The sequence below is a fragment of the Protopterus annectens genome, chromosome 5.part0, assembly GCF_019279795.1.
Source record: "Protopterus annectens isolate FY-2018-M chromosome 5.part0, PAN1.0, whole genome shotgun sequence".
NCBI classification, from domain to species: domain Eukaryota; kingdom Metazoa; phylum Chordata; order Ceratodontiformes; family Protopteridae; genus Protopterus; species Protopterus annectens.
Genome location: NC_056735.1, coordinates 1,462,494,873 through 1,462,516,537, shown reverse-complemented (window position 1 = coordinate 1,462,516,537; position 21,665 = coordinate 1,462,494,873). Strand labels below are relative to the sequence as shown.

The following is a 21,665-nucleotide window of genomic DNA, read 5'->3' as shown; positions in this document are numbered from 1 at the left end:
CATAGTACAGTTTTGTACCTACCATAAATGTAGATGTTCGAAGATCCACATTGCTGCAGTCCAATTTACCCTCCCTCCTTCCCCTCTGTTTTTAGAGGTGGTTGTGTGGGGTGGGTTGTAAATATTGTATTTATTGTATATATTGTACATATTGTTAGTGCAGGGTGGTTGCTTGGTGGTTTGCTGTCTTTTGGTTTTGACCTTTCTTTTAGGGTCTTCTGACATCTGGGGCAAGAAAAGACTGAGGATATGACGTCGGTCATGCGCATTTGTACCCTGACGTCCTGATGTCAGTCTAATGCGCCTTGACCGACGTCAGCCTTATACTTTGATATTCGGGCCGACCGAGGACAGCGGACTACCCAAGTGTAAGGACTGCAGCAATGTGGATCTTCGAACATCTACATTTATGGTAGGTACAAAACTGTACTTTTCCAAGATATTACAAATAGTTTGTGAAAGTTTAGCAAAAATATAATTTTGGTTTTGTGTGCATTATAATATATTATATAATTTATGGGAAGACTATGAATGCACTATTACTGTTTCAAAGAATACTCCTAACTGACATTGCAATTTGTACAGTTTAAATAGCTTTTATTGTTCACAAAAATATTTACTTTTGTTTAGCTTATCCTTGTTATGGTTATTTTTCAGGAACTGCTCTAGAATGCAAGATGTTTGTAGGCTGCTAGAGGTGTGACATTGCACTTAATGAGGTAGATGCCTTCCGGAGTGGGGTATAGCTAACAGGAATGGTTTAACAAAATCCCCTGCTGTCCCAAAAGGATGGTGTGATGGAGTGTAGCGAAAGATAACTTTTTCCATTGTCCATTTTCCAACATCACCTGTCTGCCTTTGGCTACCCAGAGAGCAAAGTCTGCCTCCTGTAATGTGCAAGTAATCATTCAAGAATATGTTGTTGTAAATGCAGTTACAAATTTTCTTCAGCTCTAGCTTCTTATAAACAGATTTCTTTCACCCCTTAGCTGAGCATGTCAGCACAGAGAGTAAATTGTAATGATCACTTTTAGGATCTTTGCTTTATAGGCACCACAATGGTTAAGTAAATAAATGTCATTCATTTTCATATGCTGTCTTTCTGAAGGCATGCATTCTCAGTGAGAAGCTTTTCAAAGTAGAACACAATATTCATTTTATTTGTACACTGATTTACTGCTTTATAGCAGCACTGGCCAAGTTGCTAGCCTTCAACAGACAGCAGTGCACAGAAGCAGCTGTGGGTTTTGGCATCAAAGCAAGAAACAACGCTTTATCTGCATAAGAGCATAGCACTGTATTGGACTAATTACTTGATCTATGTTCCACACTTTTAGTCCTGAAGCTTTGCCCAAATGATTCATACTTGAAAAGCCTTTCTTAAAGATTGTTGGGACAGCTGTATATTTGGGCCAGCCCATATTTTACCTTTTCTGAGCACTTACTGGGAAGATTAGGAGAGGGAATGGTGTCCTTGTAGAGTGTTGCAGATAACGTTTGCAGAATTCATTGTATGACTTATTTTAAAATGCATAGCTCCTTAGAGGAGGTTGAGGAATACCGATTAGAGTAAAATGAAGGACCACATGGTAGGTCTAGATAAGAGAGGAGCCATAAAGAAGGATTTTGAAATGTATGCATCATCACTGCCAGCCTTCCAGCTGTCCAGAAGGATGTGATCAACAAGTTGCTTTACATTTATCCCTAGCATCTACAAAGCTTGTCTTGAAACATTGTGTTGTAAAATAACTTAAAGGACTGCCCCCCTCCCAATATTCTCAAACTACTCCGATACTTTAGCCCACCCACACAACAGTGCCGAACATATCATGAAGAAATGCAGAGCTGATCATACGTCTCCTGTCATGCATTTCCTGAAGTATAAATCAAACGTGCTTAATCTATTATTTTCCCTTTGATAAATAGCTGTAATGCAGTCATGTTTGTTAACTTTAGAATAACTCTTAGCATTTCTAGCGAAGCTTTCTACTTTGACATGTCTTTTCAACATTACCTATGGTCAGTTAAACATGTTTACCTTTGAGCTGGAGAGCAACTGAAAGCTCAAACCTGTGCTTGCATTTTCTTTAAACCTTAGAGGTTTTGTTAGTTCATTTTCATTTGCGCCTACTAGAAAACAAAAGTACTGAATCTTGCCAAGTCGGAATAATTCTGGTATATGCTTACTTATAAATTCAGTTTGTATTTTTACAAGTGAACCACACATTGGTTTAAACATGACCCATAGTCTGTCCCTAATAAATCTGTATGTCATTGAGAGCACGCCTAATTATTTTTCAAAGTATAGGTATTCTTAGTGTTAGAAGAAAACATGTGGCTCCGTGAATCATACCATGCCGTAAGCCGTAGGACATGTGATTCTAGCACACAAGAAACGCTTAACATTTCCTAGCCATTAGCTGAGAATAAGTGAAATGCATTTTTGGGGTAGGCAGTATGTCTCTGAGATTTTAATCCTCTTGTTCTCATTGCCATATCTGCTGTAAATTTTAGTATCCTGTTTTGTGGCAGATCTGTAACCTAACTTCACCATAATAATTGTAATGAATCCTGACAGAACCTTGTAAGTTTATATTTTTCGGTTGTGGTTTACATTAGGTAACATCACCATCACTACCATTAAGTCACTTTCTTTTCTGTTTTATTTTAATGTATATTCAACACCTAGCAACCATTCAGTTTCAGTACGATCATTTTGTGTTTTATTGCCAGATGAGTGTGTAGGACAACTAAGTGCTTGTTACATACTAACACTGGATGAATGGGCATTTATTTAGTTAACCAGGAATGTTGTCTGGTCCACATGTCTTTTTCAACTATGACCCTGCTAAAGATGCAAGTAAATACAAAGAGAAAAATACATGAAAAAATAAATCAAATGCATGCAATTTCAGCAACATGAAATTAATCAGGAAGCTGAATGCAAAATACATGGACAAACTAATTAAATCCATGACATTTCGAGTGTAGGAGATTAATCAGCTAACAAGACTGTTTAAATGTCACATGAAATGATCAGGTGACCAGGAAAAAAAAAAGAGGTCAAATGTTGGTCTACATGTGGTTACCAACAACCTAGCTCAGGAGAGAAGCAAAACTTAGGAGCATGTATCTTATGAAATGCCTAATGCAGTAGGATCTCCTGTGAAGACTGGTAAAAAATAAGTTACTGGTAAAGGGAAATAGATCATATAAAAAAGAACGTTGAAAGAGTGCGTTTATTTTGTAGGGAGGAAGAGAAAAGTAAGTATTTTTTTAAATGTTAGAGTGGCGAAACTGTAAGAAGTCTGAAGAAATTTTTTTGCGAATGTTAATGACAATGCAGATAGGAATATGATTATGTATGGATATTATAAGAACAAGAATAAAGGATATGTGAGAAAGGTAGATCATTTATTTTATGTACTGTGGGTCATTTTGAATGAAAGATTGAATTAATTTTTTTTTAATGGTAATGGGTTTTGGCAGGTGTACTGCAAAAAATTAGATTATGGTTATGAAAGGAGGAGTGGGGGTCAGTTATGGAAGACTAACCATGAAAATGTTATAAGAAAAATGATAAATAGCAAATGCGTATATATATATATATATATATATATATATATATATATATATATATATGTACTTGTAAAATGTAAATAATGTTTGTTATATGTTTTGTTAAGTAAAGGACCCATACTGCTTTCAATAGGTACCATGAGATCTTTTATGTCCACCTGAGCTACCATCAGCTCAAGCAGATGGGACCCTGGTTTAACATGTCATCTGAAGGAACCCACCTTATGCTGCACTGCAGTGTCAGCAATTCATTTACCTGGTGTGGGAATAGAACCCACAGCCTCTTGCACCAAAGGTGAGTGTGCAACCTTTTGTGCAAATGACACTGTGGGAGAAGCCACAAATGTACCTAACTCTGTTTTCATTATGAGGAGAAGTAAAACAGCAGCACTCTGCTGGAAAAAAAGTCAGTTATTGCTGCCTCTGCAGAGAAAAATGCTATTTATTAGACATTTGCACCTTATAAGAGAAAATACGGTCTTAAACATGCTCTAGATCCATGTGTTACTGAGCTGAAAAAAATCATAGAGCTAATGACTGTGAATTTGGTGAGTTGCATAATTCTCTTATAACAGACAGGATTGTACGTATTTATGTCGATTTTTGTAACTTAGTTTGAGCACTGATCTCTATGGTCATTTTGCAGACACTGTCCAGAGCATTGTCTGATTAAATGACTTAATCAGAGCCACACAATAGGCAAATTAAGACTAAGAGAATTAAAACCTGGATTATACGGGGTAGATTAACAGTTTATATCCTTAATCCTATACATTACCTGCCACACAGAATAATAATTTATAAGAAGTTACAAAACAAAGTGCAGGCAGCTGAGAAAACTAGACCTAGGCTTCTCAAAAGCTGTGCATGTGTGCAGAGAATGCTGCACATTTCAAAGCATTAACTGATGAAAAGGAGCTGTGTAAGATAACTCATCAAATAATTAGACAGACACAAGAAATACATTTTAAAAAATAATGGTTATGAAAGAGAAGGCCACGAGACAATGTACTGTAGCAAAGAAAGTATTGAAGGTACAGGTCAGTTAAAGTTGTCATTATAGTTACTGTCTAGATAGTTTTTCCTTATGTGCCCCAACATGTGATATTTCCAATACCGCACTACATATTCACTCTGTCATTGTTTGTACATATTCCTGTTTTTTAAATAGAAACTTTTCAATATGCCTTTAACTTGGGTGTTTCATCAACATCAGAGGTATTGTAAATTGTTGCTCATGCAATTAAATGCTTGGATGGTGTTGTAAACTTAGCTGTGATCTGTTAGTGTAGTATGAGGCACAGGGAGAGGATAATGAAAAATTGTGACAGTTACTAAATAGATTAAGGCTGCACAATTGCAAATGTAAAAACAAAGTGACAGGTATGAAATATGTGTGTCATATTTTAAGGTTAGGTGCCCTGAAACCTGATCCATAAAAAAATGCAAGCAAATGCCAAAGCCAAAAGGCAAGCAGGTATTACAAATGATGCATGATCGTGTAGAACTTGAATCTAATATATCTGGCATGTGCCTGACTCCATAGCACAGAGGGCAGAGTCCTAACTGCAGATAAGGAAACCAGGGTTTGACTGGTGGTTCTGGCATTATAGGAACTAGATGGGCAGAATTTAGGGTCATGGGTTGGTGACTTCCAGGGGGAGGGAAGTACATACCTGGGGGCGTACTGAGTGGTGACATTTCCCTGGTAGAGACCAAGTAAATCACCACTCATACTTCAGGAGGCGGAACAGGGCTGCCTGAGAGGACACACCCCTTGTGGAAGTGATAGGATACCATGTACTGCAGCCCAGTGTATGTCCCCTTCCCAGTGTTTCACTGAGTACATGCCAGGGTTAGGGCAGCACATAAAAATCTCAAAACACCCTGAATGGCTATTGGAATGAGGCAAGGCTGGCCTTGGGGCAGCTGGTGGCCTAGGCAGAAGGGCTGCACAGAGTCCCCCCCCCCCCCCACACACACACACACACAGACACACACACCAGCAGTGCCCTCATCCTGGGCTACCTAAACCATCCAGATTACTTCTTTTCTTTATTTTTCTCACAGGTTATCTTACTCTTCTGGTTTTCCTGTTTTCATTCAACGCATTTTAAAGAAACCATTCTTTAAAACAAAAAAAAATAAATAAATACTGGAAAACCACCCCTGCTTGAGTGGCGCCCTAGGCGGCTGACTAGTTGGCCTATGCCTAAGGCCAGCTATGGAATGAGGGCCCCTTTCAGTCAACCCTTGTCGTAGTGAAGGGGAGCAAATGGACTGATTGCCTAGGAGTTGGCTGATTGACGGATAGTGGAGCAAAGAGAAGAAAAAAATGTCAGGGATATCTATACCTTTAAGAATGTGGTTAGAGTGGGATATAGCCTGGAAGTGAAATTATGTACAATATAAAACTTTTGAAATGTTTAAACAACTACTTACTCATTGCTGTGCCAACTATGATATGAATAAGCCAGTTGTGCTGCAAGTAGATATCTGTTAGCATGGTTAGGATCTGTGATCCCATAACAGGAAAGACCATGTGCCTATGGATGAAGAGCTTTTTTACATACATAAAAGAAATGCTTAGATAGGAAATAATTTGTTGGCAGTAATACATTTTTGAGGAATGTGGGGTATAAAGGGCTGAGTTTGGCCAAGGAATGGTTAAGTTTTTTTTTTACATATTTTTGGTGTCATTTTCAGATATTTTAGAAAAGTGGTAAGTTGTTGCATATTCTGGAAGGGAGGTAGACATGAGATGAGCTTATGGTATTTGTTTTATTGATTGGAAGTAATGTGGAATGGAGTTGGAGTTAGCAAAAGTCAGTAATAAATGGATAGATGAAGTTAGGAGGGATTTAAAGCTGTTTGCAATATTGAAATTTAAAGTAGTTTCAGTGTTAGTAGCTGGAGAAGAGTTAATTGTGTTTCTAGTGATTTGTTTTATTTCCTTCCAGAATAGTTTAATTACTAAAGGTACTTGCTTCTGCCTAAAGTATATTAGTTGAGATTCTACTTTTTTGTGAGGAATACGTTGGCACGTTTTGTGTCAGAAGGGCTTTTTTTCTAAGCATACTAGACACCATATCTCACTGTTTTTCTTTATATTTTAATTACTTCAATAAAGCCAAGGGCACACCTGGCCTCTGAGTCTTCTGTGAGTAGTTGGGAAGAGGGACTTTTGGATGTATGTAACTATAAAAAGGAATAGCGATAAAACTGATGATAGGTCAGTGATAAAAAAAAAATAGAAGGGACCAACCTACAGTTGATATAAAAAGTGTACACACCCTTGTTAAAATGCCAGGTTTTTGTGATTTAAAAAAATGAGACCACAATAAATAATTTAAAAACTTTTCCCACCTTTAATGTGACCTACAACCTGTACAATTCAATTAAAAAACAAACAAATCTGTTAGGGGAAAAGTATAAAATATGTACAATAAGCTAGTTGCATAAGTGTACACACCTTTAAACTAATACTTTGTTGAAGCACCTTTTGATTTAATTACAGCATTCAGTCTTTTTGGGTGCATACCTGCCATCAATTAACGAGACTCTGATTAACCCCAAATAAAGTTCAGCTGTCCTAGTAGGATTTTCCTGACATTTACTCAGTTGCCTGTTACAGCAAAAGCCATGGTTTGCAGAGAACTTACAAAGCATCAAAGGGATCTCATTGTTGAAAGGTATCAGTCAGGAGAAGGGTAGAAAAAAATATCCACAGCATTGGATATACCATGGAACACAGTGAAGACAGTCATCAAATAGTAGAGAAAATATGGGACAACAGTAATGTTGCAAAGAACTGGACGTCCCTTCAAAATTGATGAAAAGACAAGACAAAAACTAGTCAAGGAGGCTCCCAAGAGACCTACAGCAACACTGAAAGAGTTGCAGGAATTTCTGACAAGTACTGGTTGTATACTATATGTGACAACAATCTCCCATACTCTCCATATGTCTGGACTATGGGGTAGGGTTGCAAGAAGTAAGCCTTTTCTTACACAGAAAAACATCCAGGCCCGGCTAAAATTTGCAAAACAATACACCGTCTCCCAAAAGCTTGTGGGGAAAATGTGTTATGGTCTGATAAGACCAAGGTTGAACTTTTTGGCCACAATTCCAAAAGGTGCATTTGGCGCAAAAACAACACTTTGAATCACAAAAAGAACATCATCCCACCGGTGAAGCATGGTGGTGGCAGTATCATGCTTTGGGGTTGCTTTTCTTCAGCTGGAACTGTGGCTTTAGTCAAGGTGGAGGGAATTATGAACCATTCCAAATACCAGTCACTTTTGGCCCAAAACCTTCAGCAGTCTGCTAGAAAGCAGAAAATGAAGTGGAATTTCACCTTTCAACATGACGGTGACCCCAAGCATACATCCAAATCAACAGAAGAATGGCTTCACCTGAAGAAAATGTAAGTTTTGGAATGCAGACTTAAGTTCAATAGAAAATCTGTGGGGTGACCTGAAGAGGGCTGTGCGCAAGAAATGCCCTTGCAATCTGACAGATTTGAAGCGCTTTTGCAAAAAAAAAAGTGGGCAAATATTGCCGAGTCAAGATGTGCCATGCTGATAGACTCCTATCCAAGAAGACTGAATGCTGTAATTAAATCAAAAGGTGCTTCAACAAAGTATTAGTTTAAGGGTGTGCACACACAACAAAGTATTAGTTTAAGGGTGTGCACACTCATGCAACCAACGTATTGTATGTTTTTCATTTTTTATATTTTTCCCCCTAACAGATTTGTTTGTTTTTCAATTGAATTGTACTGGTTATAGTTGACATTAAAGGTGGGAAAAGTTTTGAAATGGTTTATTGTGGTCTATTTTTTTTATATCACAAAAACTTGGCATTTTAACAGGGGTGTGTACGTTTTTTATATCCACTGTAGTATTTAAAACATCATGTCAAGCTATCAGTACTAATCTTGACCATCACCTTTCATACTTTCCCCTGTGCTCTTCTGAAAAAAAATCTCCTTGCAATTTATGAACTCAAAGTCAATATGGCATAGTTTAAACTCTGACACTGTGGCCAAAGCCTGGAATATAATCCAGAAGACATCAGAACAATCCCTACGGCTTACCTGTTCAAACACTCCTTAAAAAAATTCCTATCCAAATCTTAGCTTTGTACATAGCTACTTTCCTTCCCAACATTTTTCTTATTGTACTCTTCTCAACCTCTAAGTCTCTCTTAGAAAATGAATGATTTTACCTAGTTTCTGACTTAATAACATCATTCAGTCCTAGCTGGGGGGACTTACTAGAGAAGCTGTCATGTCAAATTGCTTAATAAATAACGTACCAAAACAAACGTTTTAAACCCTATGGAAGTTGTGTGCAAGATATGGAATTCTAATGACTCTATCTAGTTCATTATCATTTAGAAGTATATATCACTATACACCCCTCTTTACAAAGCCTATAAAATACCTATGTTAATTTGATACCATGCATTGTTACACTAATCACAATACAATTCATGTCATGAGCAACTTACAGCAATATGAAACATAAGTACTAAAACTGTATTTATAATAATGTAACTTTTTAGTCCTTAGAATCTTTATAAAGCCTGGAACAGTCTATATATAAGAATATATATACCGTTTCTTTGATGCTTCACCATATATAAAGAATCTGACAAGACTCTCTATGTTAAACATTTGTTGTTGCTATATGGGTAGTTCCTTTTCAACTAAAACATTACTTTGAGAATCCAACTTCAGGAGTCTCTTTGCAAATGCACTGCCACAGTTTTAACACACTCTGTTTTCTTGCATCAAAGTTGGCTGAAATAATTCTGCTTGCTCTTCTTTTTGATTTTTGACATTTCTCTCTTTTGCAGATCCCTATAATTTCTTATGTACAGCTTGCCATTTTTCCCGTGAACTGCACAGAACCTTCGTTCAGTTGCTTTTCCGCCATCAGCTTCAGGCTGCAGATTCACCCATGTCTTTTGGATTTTTACTTTGTGTAAATCTGGCACTCCTCTGCAGTTTCTGTCGTAGTAAAATGTTTGTCTCTCCTGATTTTTGTTTCCTTTACTTGTATTGATTTTTATGCATTAGCAATGTAAATGAAATAGATAACCTGCTTTTCAACCTTGTGCCCCTCAGCAACTGAGTATGCTTTTATTCCAAAAGTGCAAGGCGATAATTCATATAGTTTTGCTGTACCTCTTTTTCATTAGGTTATCTACTATTTGGATAGTTATATTCACCTGTCCATTAGAATGAGGGCAGTGGGACTAGGTGTTCTATACCTGAATTCCTATTTGTACACAAATCTTTGGAATTCTCGAGTTATAGATTGTACAACATTGTCAGATATGACAATGTCCATTATCTCCTTTCTCGAGTATATAGACTTTAAAGTACTAATCACGCTTGCACTTGTGTCTGTCAGTCTGCTTTCATGGAACTTGGAATAATAATAATCCACACATAGCAGATGTGTGGCTGTCTGAACTGAAGCAAATCTGTGCTGACTGTCCTTCATAGAAGATCTGGAAATAAGTATGCCAGCATTTTCTTTTTGTGGACTCGACTTAATCTGTACTACATGTTTTATGAGATGACACTCCTAGCCAAAATAGCTGGTTGTCCTCCCGTATTACTGTAGCGACCACTGCCCAGCCTTTTCTACAAGATTAAAAACGCCAAACTCCCTCCACAGATGGTCACTGGCAGACCATTCCCAGTGCAAAAGCTAAACAACCATTTGTAGGTTAAGAGGCTCAAACAGGTAGCACATATACCTTTGATGCTGGAAGATCAGAAGGTTGTGGAGTCTATTCCCACTCCAGGTGATTGGATTAAGTTTCAAATTGCTGACAGTGCAGTGCAGCATTAGTGAGTACTGCACTCCTGAATGTGCCATCCATTGTTTGAGATGTTAAATGGAAAGTCAGTAGCTCAGGTGGACATAAAAGACACCACAGCACTTCTCGAAAAAAACAGTAGGTGGAAGTCCAGTACTGTCCTGGCCAAATATTTCCTAACACTATAAATGCTACCCGAGGTTGGATACTAGCCCAGTGGGACTAACTTGGTCAATAAGTAATAGACAGATAAATATTGAGAATAAACCCAAATGGCATTCTCGACGGTATACAGTGGCTATAAAAAGTGTTAAAATGCCAGGTTTTTGTGATGTAAAAAAGTGAGACCACAATAAATCATTTCATAACTTTTCCCACATTTAATGTGACCTATAACCTGTACAATTCAGTTGAAAAACAAACAAATATGTTAGGGGAAAAATATAAAATACATACAATAAGCTGGTTATATAAGTCTGCAGACCCTTAAACTAATACTTTGTTGAAGCACCTTTTGATTTAATTACAGCATTCAGTCTTCTTGGGTAAGAGTCTATCAGCATGGCACATCTTGACTTGGCAATATTTGCCCACTCTTCCTTGCAAAAGTGCTCCAAATCTGTCAGATTGCAAGGGCATCTATTGTGCACAACCCTCTTCAGATCACTCCACAGATTTTCTATTGAGTTTAGGTCTGAGCTCTGGCTGGGCCATTCCAAAACTTTAATTTTCTTCTGGTGAAGTAATTCTTTTGTTGATTTGGATGTATGCTTGGGTTCATTGTCATGTTGAAAGGTGAAAGTCCTCTTCACCTTCAGCTTTCTGGCAGATGCCTGAAGGTTTTGGGCCAAACGTAACTGGTATTTGGAACTGTTCAAAATTCCCTCCACTCAACTAATGCCCCAGTTCCAGCTGAAAAAAAGCAACTCCAAAGCATGATACTGCCACCACCATGCTTCCCCATGGGGATGGTGTTCTTTTGGTGACATGAAGTGTTGTTTTTGCGCCAAATGTATCTTTTGGAATTGTGGTCAAAAAGTTCAACGTTGGTCTCATCAGACCATTACACATTTTCCCACATGCTTTTGGGAGACTTGTTGTATTGTTTTGCAAATTTTAGCCGGGCCTGGATGTTTTTCTATCTAAGAAAAGGCTTCCGTCTTGCAACCCTACTCCACAGTCCAGATATATGGAAAATATGGGAGATTGTTGTCACATGTAGATCACAACCAGTACTTGCCAAAAATTCCTGCAGCTCTTTCAGTATTTCTGTAGATCTCTTGGCAGCCTCCCTGACCAGTTTTCATCTTATCTTTTCATCAGTTTTGGAGGGGTGTCCAGTTCTTTGCAACATCACTGTTGTCCCAGATTTTCTCCACTTTTTAATGACTGTCTTCACTGTGTTCCATGGCATATCCAGTGCTGTGGATATTTTTGTACCCTTCTCCTGACTGATACCTTTCAACAATGAGATCCCTTTGATGCTTTGTAAGCCCTCTGTGAACAATGGCTTTTGCTGTAGCAGGCAACTGAGTAAATGTCAGGAAAATCCTACTAGGACAGCTGAACTTTATTTGGGGTTAGTCAGAGTCTCTTTAATTGTTGGCAGGTGTCTACCCAAGAAGACTGAATGCTGTAATTAAATCAAAAGGTGCTTCAACAAAATATTAGTTTAAGGGTGTGCACACTTATGCAACCAGCATATTGTACATTTTTTATGTTTTATATTTTTTCCCCTAACAGATTTGTTTGTTTTTCAATTGAATTGTACAGGTTATAGGTCACATTAAAGGTGGGAACATTTTGAAATTATTTATTGTGGTCTCATTTTTTATATCACAAAAACCTGGCATTTTAACAGGGGTGTGTTAAATTTTTATATCCACTGTATTTCTTGAGCAAGGAGAGATTGGGTGAGTTTAGGGTAGTGGGGTAGTTCAAGCCAGTTCAAAGATTTAACTACAGAGCAATGATGTGAATTGTAAGGTTGATTGGCTGCAAATCTAGTTGTTATAGCATAGTTCCAGTTAGATCCAAGGGAGGTCTGGATGATGATAGGGATGGGTGAAGCATACAGCAGAGAAGGAAGGAGATGTGAACTAACTAGAGTTAGTCTGAAGTAAGGGGAGGGTAAATAGAATTATTTTTACTCTGTAGAGCATACCAAGTTTTTGGTGTGTTTCTTTTAATACAGTTTTGAATGTGGAGGTCAAACTTTAATTGATCGTCAATTACGACAGCTGGACTTTTTCACTTGCTAACTTGAGGTTTTGGCAGTGTACATAAACAGAAGCTTTAACTTCATCACCCCCACCCCACCCTAATGTAGGACTCATCCATTGAGCCACTGTGATGCATTGCACCATGTTTTAATTTTCCATGCCAATTCTGAGTAAATAATTTACTAATCTGAGTGGTATTTTAGTGGCTAATGAATCCTACTTGAGTCTGTCATACTAGTTTTCTCTGCCAGAAGAAATCCTGGCTTGAAGTTTACAAAGCTCTGCTGAGTGGCTGATACAATTATATGTATTAGGAGGCTGTACATAGTTGATGTATGCAAAACTCACGTTTATGCTAAGCTCCTTCTTATATGCATGCTTTTACACTGCTCTGTTGTCTTAGTAACTGTGTCTAAGGCCTTGCAGCTGCATATGTTGAGGAGATTTAATTTAGAATTGAGCTACACTGTGATCATTTGTGCCCCAAAATATTACAGAAATGTATTGTAGTAAAGAGGAGATAATTCACATTTTACACTTGGTGGTAGGTAGTACTGGTGTTTGGTCATAAGAAGCAAACTTGGTTGTCCAAACTAGACTTGTCTCCCCAACGTTGAGTACAGTTAAACATTGCTCTTGACCATGTTGTGTTGTACTGCTTAGTACACAGTTGCATGTAAAATAAATGTCTTATTAAAATGTGACTGTATAATACTATCTCCATTCTAGTTCTTTCTATTTGCAATAATGCAAGTTAGCTGCAACAACTTCAAAATGCCCTGCCTATGTTGACAGCACACTTGCAATGCATCTCTCTAATGCAGTAACTGCCACTATACGTTTGGATTTAAAAAGAGGAAATTAAGTTCAATTTTTAGCAAAGGACAGGTAAGTTTTACAGTATCTGAAGTGCACAATTTAGCTGCTTAATTCTAACTGTTTGCAAGAGTAACTGTGTTAATAAAATGATTACAAATGTTGAGACTTTGCAGTCATTTTGAGTAATTGTTTTGGGAGCTCCAGTGATATGGATTTCACTGTACTTAATAAACGTGTTAGTGGGTATATTGGATTTTACTTCCTGAATGGCATGCACTGCATATCATTTGGAGGTGTATTATCCTTAATTGAAATACATATCTAATGTAGCCATCTAGTATGCATTTACTTTTTTTCTTGTTCAGTTCTAGTTCTCAGAATTTTTTTTCCTACTTCAGAAACCTTATCTACATAGATTCTAGCATACTTGGTGTAGTTTTGCCTTAGCTGAGAATACTGCCTTTAGTCTAATATTGTATTTTTTTGTGCCTTGTAGGTGGATAATGTCTATAGATAATTTTTTTTTAATGAAATGATTGATTTGTCCTTGTTCTATTTCAGGATGCAGCATCACTAGGATCCCAGAAAGGTGGCATTACAAAACAAGGATGGCTATACAAGGGAAATATGAACAGTGCAATCAGTGTGACAATGAGGGTAAGAAAACTGCTGTGTGTTTCTACACTGTAGGCTTTCAGAACAGACTTTGAACAGAATAAAACATTGCTGCAGGCTGCAGTTAATGGCAAGTAGGCAGCTGTTTCATTTCCAAGCCTACCTCAGTGCTCCCTTTGCAAAGGGTTTCAACATTTATTGATTTAATGTGACACACGGTGATTCTGATGCTCTGTGTGTATTCTTGTTTCGGTCTAAATCACAGGAATTTAAATGCTTTATTTGTTATTTGCATATACATTTCATTCCCTTATCAGTCTTATGATTAGCTCCCACCACAGTGATCCAAAAGCCAAATTGTTTCATAAAAGAACAATAAGAGGACCCATTGAGTTCTGTCCAACTAGTGGGTGGGCACTTGTGTATTGCAGATGACCGCTTCATCTCCCAGAGGGCAAATATTTCAGTTGTGTAACAGGTCCAGAATTCAGTTGTAAGGGTGTGGGAGCTGTCTGAAATCATCTGCTCAGTAGGATTCATACTCCCATCGAGACCACAAAATATTTATTCTTAATTAACTGCTTAGAGATGTAAATGAAGGTAATACATCAATCAAGTTAGGTTCATAAGGTTCTGTTTAAAATTAAAATAAAAAGTCTGTGCAATCACTTTGCTTAATACCCATTGGAGCTTGCATTTTAGTTGATACATAATGAAAGAAGGAAACAAAAATAGACAGTGGTGTTTTTAGGAGTTCTTCATTAAAATTAAAACTTTATGGTGTTTTTAAGAACTTCAAATTCATTGTTTGCAAAGCAGCTGTTTCCTGCTGGTTCTGACTTTAATACATTGGATGTCATGCACAGATGTCAGCTGATATTATCATAGAGACAGGGAGGTTGCTAATTGCTTGGTTCCTTCTGCTTGCCTGAAAGTAGCACAATAATTGCATATGTCTGCTGAAAACTGGTCATGCCCCTCCAGATTATTCTGAGTAATGTATGTACGTAACTTAATTCATTTAGAGGGCTTATTTCTGTATCTGCTGCTTATGGACCACTGCTATTGTAGCTGTTTCCTAGAAGGAGTAAACTAGGATTTTTAAACTGAGTTACAAACTTTAGTGGATATGTATTGGCCTAGAAGAGTTTGATTTGGAAGGGAAAGAGAAATATTTATTTTTACGTAGCGGGTACACAGGGCAAACGTTTAATCACTTGCAGATAACCTGGAAGAGTACAAACCCAGCAGAAAAAATATAAACAAGAAACAACATGTCTAAAACACAACATTAGAGCACTATTCATGCATCTTATTTATGAGTACATTAAGGGAAGTCAGAAAATGTATAGGAAGTGTATGGATCAATAATGTTTCTTTGTACTTTTTTAGTCTATACAGATTCTTTACAGTCCATTAAATGGAACAGAAATGTGGGGTATGGGCTATGGGCTGGTACTCTCTCTGACCTTTGACTGCACTAAAGGTGTCTCAATATTTGCAAAGGTACACCTAAAAGGAGAAGCCTAGCCGGGCCTGTAAATGGCTCTTAAAATAAATGGAATCAGTGGTATTGGATATAATGTTATAGGAACTTTACATGCACTATCTATTTACTAGAGATGGAGGATTTTCTTGAAAAACTCTAGGATGTACAAATTAATGAAAATGCAATCCTTATAAGGGATTTCATCTACCCAAACATTGACTGACATAAAATTACTAAATATACAGTAATGTCCATATTTTAATTCAGTATGTTCATCAATACAATTTGGAACAATTACTATGAAATTAGGGATGGTAGTATCTTTAAGATCTTGCTAACAAACTTACAGTGTTCTGATGTCTTTTTTTCTTGCTGTCCCCTTCCCTTTGGTTACAGCCTGTATAATTAATGCAGGTTACAATGCCACTGTATTTAATCTTTTAATAAAATCAAGCACACTCATCAATAAAACATTATTCTTAGACGTTACCAATGCAAACTATGTTTTGTTTCCTCTGGATCCTTTTTCCTACCATGCCCATCAGTCATCAAGCCTCCTCCTATCAATGTTAAGCTTCTTCATTCCAGTGAGATGTCCCATATACAGAGGAAAGAGTCATCTGGAAATTTCAGTCATACAGGCACCCACGTTTGTGCCCTTTTCTGTATCTGACATTGCAGCCTATGAGGGCATTTTAATGGCTCTTATCCCACCCATGGGTGGTTGATGCTAGTTTTTATGACACCAAAAAAGACTATAACGGCTTCAGTGTCCATGCCTCCACACACAATAGTAATCAGGGTTACCATCACTAGCTTGGTAGCACCAAGACCCAATCTCCTGCAGTCTTTCTCTCTTTTGTTGGCTACAGGCCTGCAGTTTCTTCAGGTGGAATGGAATACTGATTCCACAACCACTCACTCCCATCCCTCCATTCTCTCTTGTCCATTGTCTAAGGCAGTACTCGAACTCTGGTTGTCTGGGTTATAGTCAGAGTTTTATCCCTCTCTGCCACGGAGACACAGAGTACTAAGGAAAACTGTGATATAGCTAATGTGATTCATGCAAAAACAGACTGGGATACTATCCTTGGTAACCGCTATACATATGCTTGTTATACTGTCAGTGAGTTATCAGATGTTAGCTTCTACACATGTAAACACATCATTTTAACACACAAATATACAGGTAAAGTAAATTAAAAAAAAAATTGGAGGAATCAAAAACTAATAAGATATACAAGCCACCCATCTAACTGCAATACTCACCCACTCATAAAAAAACAAAATACTTCTCAAATCTTCCTTGAATTCAGCTGATCTCAAATGTTGGAAGCAATAACAAGATATTCTTTAAATATCTTGGAAACATTTTATGACTGTAATGTATTGTGAGTAAACTATGAAGTGATCACCCAGCTACAGGACATCACAGATGCACTAGCAGCAACATTTTGTGCACACTTCACCATGACCAAAGATCTTGTGTTAAGAATAGTAAAGTGATAAGAGGAGGTGTCACTCATGTGACCACAAATATGATAACTGCTGACAAGTAAAATTAAAACTCGTGTTCCATGAGACCAGAGAGTACACCTGGAGATTTCCTAAACAAAATGAAGAAAAATCCAACTAAACTCCCATCATATATGTTAACAAATGGCCAAGTCATTGGCCTATGGTGACAGGCTGTAGTGGTACCAGTTTATAGTATATAATATATATGTAGTGGCAAAAGGATGCAGTGGTACCAGCTCACTTTGGTGGTGGGGGGGGTTGCATAAGCTCTAGGCAATTTTAGGCCCATCAGCCTAGCCAGTATTGTGTGTAAAATCATGGAGCTTATCCAAAATGAAACAAGGGACCTACTTCTGTTAGAGAACAGTATGGGTTTATTAAGTGGTGTGATTTTATCTTTTCAATATTATGTCTTGCCATTAAAAAATAACAGGAGCACCTAATGAAGGAATGACAATTCATTTTGCTTGTCTTAACCTTGCCAAGACGTGTGACACTGTTTGTATAATAGAACAGTTAAGCAAGAGGGCACAGAGTTATATTTCTGTCTTACTGGGAGGGCAAGTGGTCCCCTTACACGGTTATCCACTTCTTTTTGGGCTGTCTTCTAAAATATTGAAATGAAAAGCAACTGTAGATATACTCAACAGTCTACAGTCAAATGTGTATGGTTAAGTACTTTTCTGAGCGTTTATATCACGTTATCGAAAGATGAAAATAGCGAATGCTATTTCATCTAACCTAAAATATCTAAACCACATAATATTGAACATTCAGAACAGCAAATTTTTTCCTTGGGAAAAAATTTGCTATTCCGAAACACATACGCACAAGACAAGCACACCTAAAAACATCAATACACACACATACACTTATAATCCTAAAACTAACCCCACACTAAACTATACATACACTACTATCTATCCACTTACCTTAACCCTAACCCTAAGGTCCGTCACTATCGCACACTCACCTGACCCGCACCCTAACTCACTTAACCTGCCCTTAAACCTAATTCACCTAACCCGTGCCATAACCCTAACTCACCTAACCCGCACCCTAATCCTAACAACCACACAATCGCACACTTACATGAACCCAACCCGTAAATCTCCACCACAGCACTGAAAATAGCAAAGCCACAGAACCGGCCAACTGAATTCGGTATTCTGCAGCTTCCCTATTTTTAGCATTCAATTAAAACGGGTTGATATTAGAACATTCAAAGTTCTTAAACTTTGATGTTCTGATATAGACCCCTTTTCTGATGAGTGTTTTCAAGACTGTGTACAAAAAAAAAGTACCTAATACAGCAGCACTGCAATAAAACCATAAAAGCAAGGCTAAAACACAGATAAGTGCTTTTGCACCTTTCTAAGCAGGCACTTCATCAGATCTAAAGAATGTTACAAACAAACCATCTTTTAAACACAGTTACCTCACCAAGTCACATGATCTAAGAATTGGTCTTAAAGGGGCAGTTACACTGAGTCCTCCTTACCATCTGCATGTAATTCTAGAATCCACTTCATCTCTTTGAATTCTGTTTTATTCCTTAGATCACATTTTCTGTTGCTAGGTGTAAGTAATTCCAAAACTAAAAACTTAAAAGTATGACTGGTGTCATTCTCTAGAATATGTGCATTATGAACATCATCACTGGTTTTAGCCTTGTTTTTATGGTTTTATCTTGCTTCTTTGAATAAAGTCCATGATTTTACACAGCAACTGCAGTGGTTGACTGGTTGGATTTACTTCTATTTGTACATTTATTCCTTACTAGAAAAATCACAGAGTGGGAAAGCTTGAATCATTTAGAAAGACTCCAGGAACTGTTAGTGCTCATCATTCCAACTGCTACAATAGCCTTTAGGCTATATGGGCTGTGTATTGCCCAAGACTCAACTGTCCAGATTCTAAAAGCTGTGGCTTCCTCCCATGCTTCTACTTTGACAGCTGATTGATCAGCCTTGAGGAGGGAAGAGCAGCAATCAGAGTGGAAAATCTTCTGTACTTTCTTGTCACCTCAAGAAGAAGCAGATGAGATGCTTCACAAGAGCAGCAGCCATTTATCTCTCCTCCCCCTCGCACGGGCACACACACACACACACACACACACTCTGTGTGTTTGTATGGTGTGTGTGTGTGTGTGTGTATATATATATATATATATATATATATATATATATATATATATATATATATATATATATATATATATATATATATATATATATATATATATATATATATATATATATATATACATATATATATATATATATATATATATATATATATATATATATATATATATATATATATATATATATATATATATATATATATATATATATATATATATATATATATATATATATATATATACATATATATATATATATATATATATATATATATATATATATATATATATATATATATATATATATATATATATATATATATATATATACATATATATATATATATATATATATATATATACATATATATATATATATATATATATATATATATATATATATATATATATATATATATATATATATATATATATATATATATATATATATATATATATATATATATATATATATATATATATATATATATATATATATATATATATATATATATATATATATATATATATATATATATATATATATATATATATATATATATATATATATATATATATATATATATATATATATATATATATATATATATATATATATATATATATATATATATATATATATATATATATATATATATATATATATACATATATATATATATATATATATATATATATATATATATATATATATATATATATATATATATATATATATATATATATATATATATATATATATATATATATATATATATATATATATATATATATATATATATATATATATATATATATATATATATATATATATATATATATAGGTCATACAGTATATATTCGAAAACTCACTATGAATATAAACAGTAGACTCGTGGTTACGCAAAAGTGCACTTCGGCGAACATCGGTTCAACGAACCAATAAAAACCAGTAAAACATTGTTTTTGCAGGGGAGCAAGTCCCCCCTGCACCTCCCCTCACCCCCCCCCTACTTAAATATACCAACTCCGAGATCGAACTACAGTGAGGAAACACGTAAATTCCCTTTTCAACACTGTAGTGCTTCGGCACCTGTGTTCTTTTACAGTTCGTTGAACCATTTTTCGCGGAAGTGCACTTTCATGAAACCGAGAATCCACTGTTCGTTTTCGAACAAGTGGATTTCCGGTCTTTTTAAGTCAACCCTATATATATATATATATATATATATATATATGAGTGTACTTCAAGTGTTCTAAACGGTTTACTATTAAATGTGCGAATGCACTCCGTGCGAACGGCGACCCCATCGACGCGTTTGCGTGAACCGAAACACCGAAAACATTTTGCTAGCGAACCGAAACTGCGAAACTCCGACGATCGACATTACCGGCCGCGCAACACCTCCACACCCATGCTACCATGGGTCGGATGAGGGCGAGGTTTTGCCGTTCGCACATCTGGGCGTCGGTGTAGTGACGTTCGCAGTTCCGCGTTCGGGCAATGCGAGTCGCACAAAACGGGATCGACAATTCAATAGTAAACCGTTCTAAACAGCATAATATCGACAGTCAATATATCTAAATTTCAGAATAGTGACAAAAGCCTTTCCCCACTGTTGTGCGACCATGGAACTGGTATAGAGAATTAGCAGGGGGTGTGGGGGTGCAAAGGGGCATTGCCCCCCCCTGCAAAAACTTTGAAAAATGTGATAGAAATCTAACCATATAGAAAAACATTGAAAACTCTGAGAATATTAAACCACATTTTGTCAATGTTTTTACGGTGGGCAAGACCACCAGCACCACCCACACTGCCTGTTAATTATATATATCAGCAAAAAACAAACCGATATAACTAAAACATTTATTGGTATAGCAAAGCTTTCAGGTACAACAACACTTCTTCAGTGCACGATAAAAAGCAAATTCATTGAGTTACTTAAATACCAATCACATGACAATCAATTAGTAAAACACAGTCAATAAAAACAAAATCTCAGTTAAGAATATATTAATTAAATAAATCAAAATAATTTATTAAAGGTAGAACAAAATTAATTGTACTGCCTTAAGCATGACATCCTATCTTTAAGAACTGGTTTAAGTGTTATTTGGTTAACACCAGGTAATACATCAGCCTGCAAAAGTGTAATCCATTCATATTCTTTCAGCTCCAGTGCATTATTAATGTCACCTCCCCTAATTGTTTTCTAAAGCACAGTCAGCACTGTAAAAGTAAAACTATGTGTTGGGCCATTCTCACTAATATGCTTAGCCAGTGAATTTGTTAATTTACTTCTTTTTATGTCAGACCTGTGTTCGATGATCCTATCTCTAAGACGTCTAGTAGATTTTCCTACATAGAAGGCTGCACAGGTCCGACAAGTTGCAAGGTATATTATATAGCAAGTATTGCATGTTCCAAAACATTTAATAT

General features: G+C 36.4%; 1 protein-coding gene across 10 annotated transcripts in view; it reads left to right on the top strand.

Moving 5' to 3' along the window:
• Window positions 1-21,665, top strand: part of DOCK9 (dedicator of cytokinesis 9) — a 2,508,686-nt gene that overhangs the window by 1,307,611 nt on the left and 1,179,410 nt on the right. For all 10 annotated transcript variants that reach the window (XM_044071294.1, XM_044071300.1, XM_044071298.1 and 7 more), the window contains exon 6: window positions 14,019-14,114. In XM_044071294.1, coding sequence (XP_043927229.1) covers window positions 14,019-14,114 — 96 coding nt within the window. The remainder of the gene's footprint in view (window positions 1-14,018; window positions 14,115-21,665) is intronic.